The sequence below is a fragment of the Panthera leo genome, chromosome E1 (genome assembly GCF_018350215.1).
Source record: "Panthera leo isolate Ple1 chromosome E1, P.leo_Ple1_pat1.1, whole genome shotgun sequence".
Taxonomy (NCBI): Eukaryota; Metazoa; Chordata; class Mammalia; order Carnivora; family Felidae; genus Panthera; species Panthera leo.
In genome coordinates this window covers 26,857,031-26,870,206 of record NC_056692.1, presented here as the reverse complement: position 1 = coordinate 26,870,206, position 13,176 = coordinate 26,857,031, and the positions used below count along the sequence as shown (strand labels likewise).

The 13,176-nt window shown below is 36.8% G+C and overlaps 1 protein-coding gene across 2 annotated transcripts in view; it reads left to right on the top strand.

Annotated features, from left to right (window-relative positions):
• VMP1 (vacuole membrane protein 1) overlaps window positions 1-12,390 on the top strand; it is a 127,161-nt gene extending 114,771 nt beyond the window's left edge. For both annotated transcript variants that reach the window (XM_042915710.1, XM_042915711.1), the window contains exons 11-12: window positions 10,362-10,464; window positions 11,554-12,390. In XM_042915710.1, coding sequence (XP_042771644.1) covers window positions 10,362-10,464; window positions 11,554-11,697 — 247 coding nt within the window. In that variant the 3' untranslated portion in view covers window positions 11,698-12,390. The remainder of the gene's footprint in view (window positions 1-10,361; window positions 10,465-11,553) is intronic.
• Window positions 12,391-13,176: the final 786 nt, after the last annotated feature.

Below are 13,176 nucleotides of genomic sequence, written 5' to 3'. Positions count from 1 at the left end.
AGATTTAAAATTAATTTGTATTTAATTTTAGACTTTCTCCAAATGAGAGAGACCTGGGCATAAGAGCATGACCAAGTCTAACATTAAAATTGTTATTAAAATGACACGTTCCAGTATTCTCACCAAATAGAAGATGAGAATTCCCAGAAAATAACATTAAGCATATGACTCGTAACAAACCATATGCAGAACATTGGCTTATTGTCAGGTTGCCAGGGTCTTATTGGAAGACAAAGTCCCTAGTTTTACCACACAGGAAAGTTTCCATAACTCAAATCATTGGACTTGGGGGAGGGGGTTGGCTGGAGCAGGGACTTTTTACCAGACACAGAATGTTCCATGCTCTTCGCTGCCTATTTCTGAGTTAACTTGATGTTTGACCTCAGAGTCGAATTTGCCTGTGGCAAGAGAGGGATCATTTTAACCAGTGAGTAATTAAGTGCTTGAGTCTTAAGAATGTTTCTTGTTCCTTATCCTATGACAAGTGGTCAGAGTGAGCTATGTTGGCCTGGACTTTTTCTTCTACAGAAAGAAAAATCTATTTCCATTTTAAAATACAAAATGGTTAATGTAGTTGATTCTCTTTGCCTTTGATCACTATAAAATAATTAGAAACGGTTGCAGAAGTGTAAAATACAAATATTTGTGTTAACTAAAAAAGGATACATTAAGTTTTAACATTGCAGCTGCTGAGACTCCTTTGTACACACTGACTTTTTAACATAATCTTCTGCAGTTAGGGTGGAAAATGTTCATGTCCTCTTCCTGACGTTTGTTATCTTCTCTTTTAACACTTAAATCTTCTATATTTTTGTTATGGATATTGGGAGGCATCATAGCTAAAGGATAAAGCAGGAACTCTGAAGTTAGACTGTATGAGAAGTTGTCATTGCATTAGGAGCTTACTGTTGACCATAATTAGAGCATTTCTGTAGAATGATATAAACTAAAACTGAATTAAATTGTATTACATGGAATTGTTGATTAAAGGAAAAAGCAGATCAGGGTCACGCCTGACACATTTTAAGTGTTGTGTAAATATTTGTTGACTGAATGAATCCATTCATTCATTTCTAATCATGAATGCATTCATTCATTCATTATTAGAACAGTATTTTGAGACTGAAGGAAAGACTCTAGTAAAAAAGCTAGAGATGGAAGATAGAAATGAAAAAAGGGAAGGATATGGGTTGGAAATTAGCATTTACTAAGAACCTGCTTTGCCAGATGCTTTACATACATTTTTACTGAATATGCATAACAAAACCTGTAAGGTACTATCACTGTGTAGATAGGGAAACTGAAACACAGAGAAGTTAAATTCATGTAAATGCAAGAGATGGAGATAGGATCCAGGAGACAAGATCAAAAGCCTAAGTGGATTATTTTCTTTAACCACTGCTTCCTTCAAAACTAAAGATTCTAAGATCTTTTGAGGTAGAAAGAGAAATATTGAGGGAGTGCTGTAGAAACCAGTGAGGTAGTCTATTTGAAGTTGGAGGTTTGGAGTAGAGTGTCAGTTTCAAATGGCTACTGTGTGAATTTGATAGGGAGTCAGTGTGAATTTTTTCTTTCCACTCCTTGTTCACACTTGCTTTCACCTTGTACAGCTGTAATTAGTTACTGCAGATGTTACTTTGAGGGAGAAACCTACTGGCTTTTGTACTGTAGGTTTAAATGCATTTTTTCCTCTCTCATCACCCTTCTAGATTAAGTTCATTAAGGACAGAGATCATGACTTTTTTCTTCTTCATTATCTACTGCGTTTTGTGATTCTCTTCCTAACTAATGTTGGAATAACTAGATTGTTCTTAGTTGAGGTTGAATTCCAGTAACTGTCATTTTTTTCTCCACACACCTTCCTGCCACTTTGAATGACTAAATTCAGTAAGTTTTTATGCCATCCCACCTTCAATTTAAAATTCTGCAAACTCTCCTTTATTCTTGATCTTTGGGTCTATGGGTCCCTGTTGCTGATTTCATCCTTAGAATTCAATGGGTCTTCAAGCCAGCCACAAATTTGTCGCTGTATAAAGCTGCCATCGGTGTACCATTTTCTAGAACTGAAATCAGTTGATTTTTTTTACAGGGTTTTGTTTTGGCAGCCAATCATTTTTACTTGGTTCTTATAAACTGCTCGTTTAGTTCTGGGTTCATTCATTAACATAAATGCCCACTTAGCTCCTACTGCTCAGGTTTTATTTTCAAAAGTGTCCCTTTAATGATAGCATAATCCAAAGAGTAGCTACTAATTATAAGGAGGTTTTACCTCCATTCTGACTGTAATAGAAAACAATTCCAAATGTTCAAAAGCTAGGACAATTGCAGATTATTATTATTAATTTTTTTTTTTTTTTTTTTTTTTGAAAACGTCTGTGATGGAAATGTGCTGTAAGCCAGTAGTAACAATACACCTGATGTTTCTGGATAATGCAGTAGTCTTCCTTCTACACAGCCACTAAGAAACCGATGGTGTCATGTGTTTATAATACTGCTGAACACACAGTGGATTAACTTGAGTACAAAAGAGGTTTAAATCATTTGAAAGGGACACAGATGTGAATGAAATTCAAGATGTTTTAATTCCAGATCCTGAGGTTGAATCACAACGAATTTTAGACAGTGCCAGAGATTATCAACCCAAACTTTTGTATCTGAGAAAGCCCTAGATTGTTTAGTGTAGTGTAGTTTTCATTCCAACTTTATTTTATGTTGGGGTACTCTTCCAAGGTCCTGAGATATAAAGGAATTTGGTTTGGGCTAGGGCTGCCACATTTCAGATCCAAAAGCAAGTAGAATACATCAGTTAAGATTTTTTTCTTGTAATATTAGCTTCAAAGATTCAGGTTCCCTATTCAATTACATGGGGAAATTAATAACCCTTTCATTCCAGTCATACAGAATTACAGGATCCCACTTTGACTGGGTTAAATATAAGTTGATTTGCAATTAACATCAGTTCATTTACTTGTCATATTCCTGGGTTAATTAGGTATCAATTTGTTTCTCTCTCTTTTTTTTTTTTTTTTTTTTCCCTTTCTCTAATGTCTGTGGACTGGAAAGCTATAAATATTAATGGGAGTCATCATGATGGCCTTTGACTTCTTCAGAAAGATTGCATGATAAACTACACTCCCCCTTCCTTCCTTCTTCAGAGCAGTCTACCTTATGACCATTTCATTTGGAGCAATCTGTCATTGTTGAATCAGGCCTGGAGTCTGAGATCCATTCTGAGTCACTATGAATAGAGCTCTAGTATTGGTTGGGCCACAGGGAAACTGGTGGTTAAATACTGTGAGAATCTTTATCAGACAGGAAATGACAACTCATTAAAATACTAACCGTTAAGCCTGTTTAGATCACTGCGGAGGGTGGGGGCGGGGGTGGGGGGGAGGGTGGATTTAACTCTATAGTGTTTGGTTGAAATCTGCACACTTCTGGAAACAGAAAATTATTTATAAAACTTATCAAGAAAGGGAATTGCTGGGGGTGTGGGGCATGTCTGGCTAGCTTAGTGGGTAGAGCATGCAGCTCTTGATCTTGGAGTTGTGAGTTTGAGCCCCACATTGGGAGTAGAGTTTACTTTAAAGAAAAAAAAATTTTTTTTTTTTTTTAAAGAAGAAAGGGAATTGTTAATCCATCTTCTTACTGAACTTCTACCATGCTGTCATTGCCTCTTATATATAGAAGACAAGATAAGCATGTAAATGGGCAGTGGAATGGGAAGGAGTTTTTATTTTATCTCTGAAAATATATCCTACTAGTACCTTCATTGTAAAATTCAGTCTCTTCAGCAGAACCACCGGTTGGCTTGAGTCTGCAGGAGACCATTTTCCATTTAATAATAAGACTCTCTACTCCTGCGCTTCTGGGCCAATTCTCAGTTGATAGAGGAATTCTCTGGAGTCAGAGGATAAATCCGATTTATTGATTTACATACAGTGATCCTCACTCAATCAAGAAAATCAGTCTGAAGACCCCTGATACTCATTTGAAGTATAATTAAAATTTAACCAAGGGCACAGAATTTCAGTTTCTTGAGGTTTGACTCTCCAGATTCTTAATAGCACTCTTTATAAATGACCCATTAGAAGTCAGCAAAAAAGAGACATGCAGTCTGTGTCTTTACAGAAAAAGCTTCTTTTCTTTCTGATATATTACTGAACAGTCCTGCACTGAATTGCTCTGCTAACTATACCTTCTTGGGAATAAGGTATAATATTTATACCCCTTGAAGTTCAGCTTCATGGTCTAAACCAGTGGTCTCCACCATCAGAATGGGACTAAAATAATAGAACTTCTAATTTTTTTCAGAACTTCTATTTATATTTATGTTCATCTTTGTTTTCTTTTTTTGTGTATTTTTGTTACATATATAACATTATGGTAGCACATACATATAAACTTTATATGACTATACACACATGGAGCATATAGTTTACCAACAATCTGATTGGCACTCCCTCAGGCCACAGGTCAGAAAATCACATCTCATGGAATACAAAAATAGGCTAAGGAAACAGTGGGAGTTCCATGATACAGAAGGGGTTCACATTGGGCCTGTTGCAATATATTGTGTTTTTCTGTGCCCCATTAATCAGATTTATAATTCCTAGTTTTAATTAAATTAACCTTCACAAAACAGACAAGTAGCTTTAAAAGTTTCCTATAAAGAAACAGAAGGAAGATAGTACTAATAATGCAGTCACAAGAAACAGTAAAAAAAGTTGCAGCATTGACATCTTACTAGTATATGTCTACAGAAGTCAGCCAACAAATTTAGAAATTACTACTTTAATAAAGGACAAGTACGTAATATGCCTTGAAATATTCACTAATGATAACACAAATGCCATCATACTTAAAGTTAAGTATTTTTTTAAATTTTAGCTTTATTTTATCCTTTTTTAATTTGTATTTGTGTATTTTACTGTTTGCACGAGTAATATATACATATATTCAAAATGTTTACAAACCATTGGTCTAAACTTCTCGGCCTCAAAAGCCACTTTTTATGCTCAAAAAGTAGTAGGCATCATTAGTTTACTTCAAAAAAATCTCTACTATGATTCTGAATTATAACAGCAGTAGAATTGATTAAACCCTAACTTTTCCTTTCTTTAATATTGTCCTTGACCTGAATTTTATTCTAAAAACATTTTTCTGCCATTTATAAGCTTTCAGAGGTTTGACTAATCACACCCTGAGAATGTTATTTAGATGGTATGATTAATCATCAGAGAGATGTTAAATAAGCCTCAGAGTACAGCACAACTAGTGAAAGAAAGGTAGAAAATACATTTTGCCTTTAATTTTTTCTAAGAAAGATAAAGGCTTCTTACTCTGTAGCCTTTACTATGAACTGATGTCAGACAATATATTTTCAGGAAAGCCAGTGTAACTTCCATGATCACATCAGTGCTAAGATCCTCAAAAAAGTGATTAAGAAAGGAGCAGAGCCTATATTAAATAAAACATTTACTTAATCATACCTACTTAATTTCCCTAAGCATTTTAACTGCTTAACCTTTATATGAGGCAGCCCTGTGTAAGTAGGTCTAAACAACAAGACAGATCAATGTTTTTTAAGTTCATGTTATTTCTGTTATTAAACACTGTGCCCCAGTTTTATGGTGGCACATAGTAACAAAAACATACACCTGGCTGGAAAAATCCAGCCAGAATCGTGAGCAGGAAAATTTCAGGTCTTCTAATAACAATTGTTAGTTTGATGACCATCTCTATGATGGAGAAGAGATTGAAAGTTTTAATGATGTGTTTTTTATATCTGTTGAACCATTTTGTTTGAGAGTTACACAATTTAAAAGGAATTCCTTGGAAACAGGAATAATAATGACCGATAAAGTTTTGGGATGGGTTGTGTGCCCAGGAATAACCAACAAAATGAAAATTTAAACACTGTGACAAATAATCGTACCACCCACTCTCTCTCCAGCCTCTACCAATTGTGATGCTTCCTCTGGAAGATTTTCTGGCTTTTTGTGGGTACAGAGAATAACGCAGACCTTTATTTATAATAAGTCAATATGGGGAGAGTTTAAAATATAGATTTATTTTCAGAAAAATGATTTTCAGAAGCAGAGTCACATAATGTATTAAAAACTGCAGAAAAATAGTTGTTTGCATATTGGTCAGGGCCCTTAACAGAATTTTACAAAGAAGTTTGTCTTGTTACATACCTCCTAAGGTATGTAAGCCTGGTAAAATACTGTTCCTGTGAAACCACTTTTCAAGCTCTGGGTGGGTTTGGACTTATGTAGGGTTTTTTTTTTTCTTTATTTTTTCTCCTTTGTTTTCTCTTTGTTTTTCTCATTTTGCATTTTCTGACAGTTTTTTTTTTTCTTTATTAAAATCAATAACAAATTCAAAAATTGCCGTTACTTTTTTGGAAATTTGTTTTTTAATGAGATATTATCTGAAACATGTTTGTGTATGCCAAGAAAATAAATATCAAGATAATTACTATCCACAAAGCTTTTTCTACCCACCATGTTGAAGGTCTACAGCAAGGAAAAGCAGATGAGATCTTTTTTGTTGTTGTTTTTTCTGTTTTTGTTTTTTAGGGTTTTTTTAAGGCTTTCTTACTTAGAGAAAGTGACTGTTTACAAGGGTAGTTTAAACATATTTAAATCCAATAGTTGACTGAAAAATCATTTTGTGTTTGTTCTCCTCCTACTTTATATCCTTTTATATCACGAAACTATAATACTTTGAACTTCATCAGACCTAATGGCAGATGGAGGACTTCACGCCTTCACTACAGGTTGAGATGACTCCTTGGCCAGGTGCACAGGGTACTTTGAATTTAATGGCTTTCAGAGAATGGCATTTAAGCTATTTCCTAAGCCAACTGTAAAAAAACCACTGAACTGGAATTCAAGTTATTCTTCACCCCCCCATCCCCCATATATGTACCTTAAATTAATCTTCAATGTCAGAACGGACTCTTCTGTCTGCTGCTTGAAAATAACTTGAGGGATGAGGTCATGGGCTGGTATTATAGTTTGCTTTAAATGCAAGCTAAGATTGACAGCTGTACAGAAATATTAATGAAATATATATATTTAAAAAGAGTGACAACTGCACTTTCAATTTTTATGTAGTCCGTTACTAAAATAGCTTTGATGTTAATTAAGGGAACTCTAGTGTAATGTGCTTTGTATAAGCTGAGGCAACTGTGGCCTAAGCCATTGTTTGTAGAGCTAGAACAATAAAAATAAAACTAAAATGTTGATGAGTATATCAAGGTTAAGAGAATCCGACAATTAGTTATATAGTAGTTCATACTTATGTGTTCTTTTTTTTTCGGATTTATTGAGAGCATGTGACATTTGTTCATGATAGTATTGGTTAATATATTGCAATAAAAACTTAAAAAAAATTTTTTTTAACAGTTATTCACTTTTGAGAGACAGAGCACAAATGGGGATGGGCAGAGAGAGAGGGAGACACAGAATCCAAAGCAAGCTCCAGGCTCTGAGCTGTCAGCACAGAGCCTAACTTGGGGGCTTGAACTCAAAAACCGCAAGATCATGACCTGAGCCAAAGTCAGAAGCTTTGGCTGAGCCACCCAGGCACCCCTGCAATAAAAACTTTTAACTTCTCTATTTCAACTGTTTCCCTAGTCTCTTATGAGAAACTAATAGATTCGTCTCCCACCCCACCAAAAACTCTTCAAAGCATGTAACACTATATAGCACCTTAAAAAAATTATCTCAGTATTAGCCCAAGATAGTTGAAAATTGCACATCACTAAATGTAAATGTGCAATAAACTAAACGAAATGTAATGACATATATTCTCTCTCAACTAGAGTGTAGCTCTTAATAGACTTAACAATGGCAACATTTTTTAACTTCACATTATTTTGAAGAGAGTCTAGAATGACTGTTGCCAGTCCCTTCCTCATTCCCCTCAACCACAGCAATAAAAAAGTAGAACCTTTCTAACATGTGGGTCTTAGTTCTTCATTTTCTCTTTCAATAATGGCCCAAGAATGGAGCCCAAGAATTATTTGAGGGAAACTGTAAGCCTTATTTCTGCTCTAGTCTGAAGTTAGAAGTCAGAAGAAAGAACAAGGCACATATAATGGAATCCAACTCTTAGAGGACATCAAAAAGAGAATTTTCAAGGCATTTCTTGTATAATCTAGCTGTTCACATTAGTTTACAATTATATCAGCCATTGTAAATAAAAGGAGTGTTTTAACCTTAAAAAAAACACAATGGCTTGACTATGGCTTATCCTTGGAAGTTTAAAAACAACGATATAGGGGTTTTTTTTTTTTTAATTTTTATTTATTTATTTTTGAGAGAGAGAGTGTGCAGGGGAGGTGTAGAAGGATAGGGAGACGGAGAATCCCAGATGCCAGCTTACAAACCATGGGATCATGATCTGAGCCGAAGTCAAAAGTCAGACGCTCAAACCCCCAGAGCCGCCCAGGCTCCTAGCATTTGTTATTAAGAGTGAATAAGAATTGATTTTCTGAAGTTAAGTTCTGTCTGGCTGGTTCAGTCAGAGGAGCATGTGACTCTTGATTTCAGGGTCATGAGTTTGAGCCCCATGTAGAGATAACTTAAATAAAACTTCAGAAAAATAAAAAATAAAGAGAAAGTTTGTCCTCTTGTTGCCCTGTTGTAGTGAGAATCATCACTGATAAATAGCAACACAGCTCAGACCCAGCTTCTCTGGTTTACCCCTTAATGTAAAGCCACTTAAAAGTCAGTGAGAGAGAGACTGAGGCTGTAGGTTAAGAAAGAGACTTTGCCCTTCCTTCTCCATTTTTCCTGTCTGTCCATATGGGTCTTATGTGCTGATCAGTACAGCCATGGTCTCTGCTATCTATGTCTATTCAGCCCTTCCCCGTGTCCTTCAATATTTATTAAAGGATCTTTTTGACAGCTTCACCCCACACTGATCTCTCCTTTCTCCAGTTCCTTTGGAATATATCTTCTATACCAAAAAATTTTAGTATTGATTTGTAAATTTTGTTGTTCACAAATCAGTTTGTGTGTACATGTGTGTGCCCGTGTGTTTTGAATCTCCATAATGATTCTAAGTTCCTTGTGGGCACAAGCTATTTCTTGCAGTTGTTTTGTTTTCCCTTAGTGCCAATTACAATGTCGGACACAAAATAAGGACTCCATTAAGTTCTTGGTGGTTGATACTTAAGAGGATCAAAGAGAAGTGTCAGCCAGAAGTTATATGTGTGTTAACTTCTGGTAAATATAGTAGCAAAAAATTTCTCTTCCTCTGCTTCTCTGCTTTGTATTACAGAAAGCGGTAACTGAATTGTTCTCAAAAAGAGGTGGTGAAGTTAGTACTTATAAGAGGGAACATTAGGTGCTGTTGCAAATACATATTGACATAGCTTTTGCTGGCCGCAGGAGATTGAGCTCATCTGCCTTTTAGCCCTGTTATGGCAGATGAGAAAATAAAAGGTACAGAAAATAGAGATGTTTGATTTTCTAAGTTGCCTCAAGTTACCATTTTAAAAAACGCCTGCAAGCATTTCTAAAACAGGATCCTGGTAGCTGGTTGCCAAACCGGTTTAACAGCACTGCCTCCACATATTCTGGGTGAGAGGGACCTCCGAGTACATAAACTTATCAGAGATCCCTATCCCAGTCATTTCAGAACAAGTTGTTTAGTAATGTACTGTAGTTTCTGTGCAAGCCATCTACCATAAACCACGAAGTGATTCAAGGTTCAGAGTTCCTTCTTTGTTCCTTTGTTAATCACTGACTTCTGACTAGTGGGAGGTGCCTCCCAAATTTGCTAATGCATTCTTTTTGGATAAGGATGACGCACAGATTGTCCTAATAAGGACTTAGATTGAGAAAGGACCGCCCCCCTCTGAGAAGATGGGACAAGTCAGAGAGAGGGCGGGCAGTTTCTTTTTCAACTAGGGATGACACAAGCATAAGTCATTTCCTTATTAATCGGTTCAAACCAGTTCTTACAGGAACTGGTGGTGATAAATGTGGGACTTCTCAGAAGTCATTCATTTTATTCTTTGTGCCACAACAGCGTGCGGCATCAGCCTAGCTGGTCTCACTCTGAGGATGAACTCTTGTGCCAGAAGGGGCTCAGCTCCTAGTTTCTCTCCTGAGTTGGTGGAAGAGATTTTTCTCCTAGAAGGGGTTATTAAAGGATGAATGTATCCACTGAAAAGAGTTCAGAGGATTTTGCCAGTTGTGCTGATTGTTGTATTTTTTTTCCTCTTTCTGTCCAATCCCTGTTTTTTGAGTCCAGGTGGTAAGTGGATTTTTCTTTCACATTTTTCTTGCTTTTCTTCCCAAATGTATCTTTTTCCTTGGGTTATCGTACCCTGCTTCCAGTGCTGTCCCCGGCATAGGTCCATCTCTGCAGAAGCCATTTCAGGAATATCTGGAGGCCCAGCGGCAGAAGCTTCACCACAGAAGTGAGATGGGCACACCGCAGGTGAGACTTTGCTCTGTTTTCCTCTCTTCTGCCACCCCCCTCCCCCCAGTCTCAGGCTGAAATTATACTCCCAGCACTCACTGGCATTTTGAGGCAAATAGAGTAGTTTGTCTGTCAGTCTTCAGTAACTGAAGTGGAGGCTCTGTTTACTCTCTACTGGGACACTGGCTTTGACTAAATCAGAAATGTAATTTCCGTTTTTATCTGTCTTCTCCAAAGAAAAACAAAGGAAGGCTAATGGCAAATGATCTGTTATGTAGAATGAGTTGTTGCCTTGATCTTAAATGATTTATTACCAAATCTACTTCCCAAGTGGATTAAAAAGTTAAAATTTGTAGCATTTCATAGCATAACAAAGTATGTGACTAACGGTGGTCACTTGACTATCTCCTTCATTTTTGCCCTACTTTTTTAAGAGATGGGAAAATAATCTTTTTTTAAAAAAAAAAAGGCTCTTCGCATAGCTGAACTTAAAAACTTAAACTAAGGCTGCCTTTTCTGTAAACAGTTCTGTGGCAAAGGGAAATGAGTAGAAGAGGATGGGTAAGCAGTAACCTGAAATGGGAAACTTGAAGGAAGCATAGTTGTTGAATTCCCCCTCCCCACCCCCCCCCCCCCCACCCGTCGGCCTTACACTCTGTGTGGCCCTTTGCCGCCCTCAGTTGACCAAACATGACTTCAGAAATAGATGACATATTTTAAAAGCTGCTCCCAGTGCTGGAACGACATGTAACTATCTGGACACTGCTCTCCACGAGTATCTACATGGCAACTTCAGAGAGCAGAATTGAATCAAAAATTTTATTATGTAGTAAAAGAGGCCACCTCACACTGACCCATTCTAAACTATGTGAATCAACATTGACTTTACATCTGACAAAGTGAAATCTTAATAATTGGGTGTCAGAAGGCCTGAATATAGACTTCAGGGTATCTAGAGACACGGGCCTTCTCATTTTCATTGTTTAGACTTTATAGCTTATAAGCCCCAAATTCTCATCATTTTTCTTAAATATTGTAAATGATCCCCTTTTTACTGCTGAACTAATGAAGCATTTCTCGTGGGTTGTTCTGCATTTATTCTTACAGGGAGAAAACTGGTTGTCCTGGATGTTTGAGAAGTTGGTCGTTGTAATGGTGTGTTACTTCATCCTGTCCATCATTAACTCCATGGCACAAAGTTATGCCAAACGAATCCAGCAGCGGTTGAACTCAGAGGAGAAAACCAAATAAGCAGAAAAAGGTTCTAATGGCAGAAATTAGAGATGAGTTCTGCCTTAACTTGGGAGGACTCCAAACCAGGAAGGAAAATACCCTTTTCCACCCTATATCAATTTAAAAAAAAAATGTTTTGTTTTGTTTTGTTTTCTGAAAACAGTTTAGTCCATATTTTGCACTGACACACTTTTCCTTTGTGTGTTAAGGTAAGGTATCCACCCTCAATTCAATCCAGCTTGTGTTTTATTCAGGTGGAACGTGATGTTCAGCAGCGAACTTAACAGAAACCGGGCTTTTCTTTGTTGCTTTCAGAAGGCCCACGTGGTACAATTAAAGAATTCCGGACACCAAAAACTAGTTCCTAAGTATGTTGAGTATGTCAAGCCTTTTAGGCTTGTCAGAAGTGACTCCTTTGTTTTTCTAAGTCATTAAAGTGTGTATAAATTATACTAGATTGGATAACGGTCTTGCATGTCTATCATGGTAAAATTTATTTAATCCTGTCCAACCCTTCCTCTCCTACCTTAAAAAAAAGGCCATCTTATGATGCATTGCACACCCTCTTGGGAAACTGATCTTTAAATTTTGAGACAGTATAAGAAAATTCTGATTGGTGTCTCACGAATGAGCTGACACCATTTTTTATTCTGTATATTTAGAATGAAGTCATGAACAAACTTTATAAAGACATCTTTGATCATTCCAAAATTGTGTCCGTTTTCTTGAGCGTTTTGATTTTTTGCTTCCCTTTAGCTACTTCCAACTAATGGGCGGCTTTGCCAGATCTACCTACAACCATAATTTCTTCAACCGTTGTTTACTTACGTGTAGGAGCCACCACCGAGGCACTTTCTTGTTAACCTGGAATTGGGGCAGCTTGCTACACATTGATGAAATGGCTCCCTAGGGATTGACATAGCGAGGGGTTCGTGAAAACAGGAGAAATGAAAGTATACAAATTAAAGGGCACTGGAGAGAGAAATAACTCGTTTTTTCAAAAAACCACACTTTCTCCTGTCTGTTCGTTTTAGCTCAGCATGTTCTCTGTTTCTGACAAAAATTTAGTTTTAGAATGTAACCTAATTTTCTTTCCTTTCTTCAGTGAGTGTTATGTTCTTTTGGGATGTTTCCAGTTGAACTTGGTTGTTTCGTTTTGCCTGGGAGGAAAATAAACAATTTCACTTTTTTTCTTTAGGAAAATCTTTTCTGACATTATGTTAAAAGTAGAATCGGGTTTAAATCGCAACAGGCCAGAAATGCCTGATTGTTTTATCAAATCCTGCCTGAATGTCTACTTAGTTTGCCTACCGTCGTGACATCTCCATGGCTGTACCACCTTGTCGGGTAGCTTATCAGACTGATGTTGACTGTTGAATCTCATGGCAACAGCAGTCGATGGGCTGTCTGACATTCTGGTATCTCTCATCTGACCATCCATACCAAATATTCCCATTTAAACATTACCTAGCCTCATGGTTTATGACAAAAAAAACT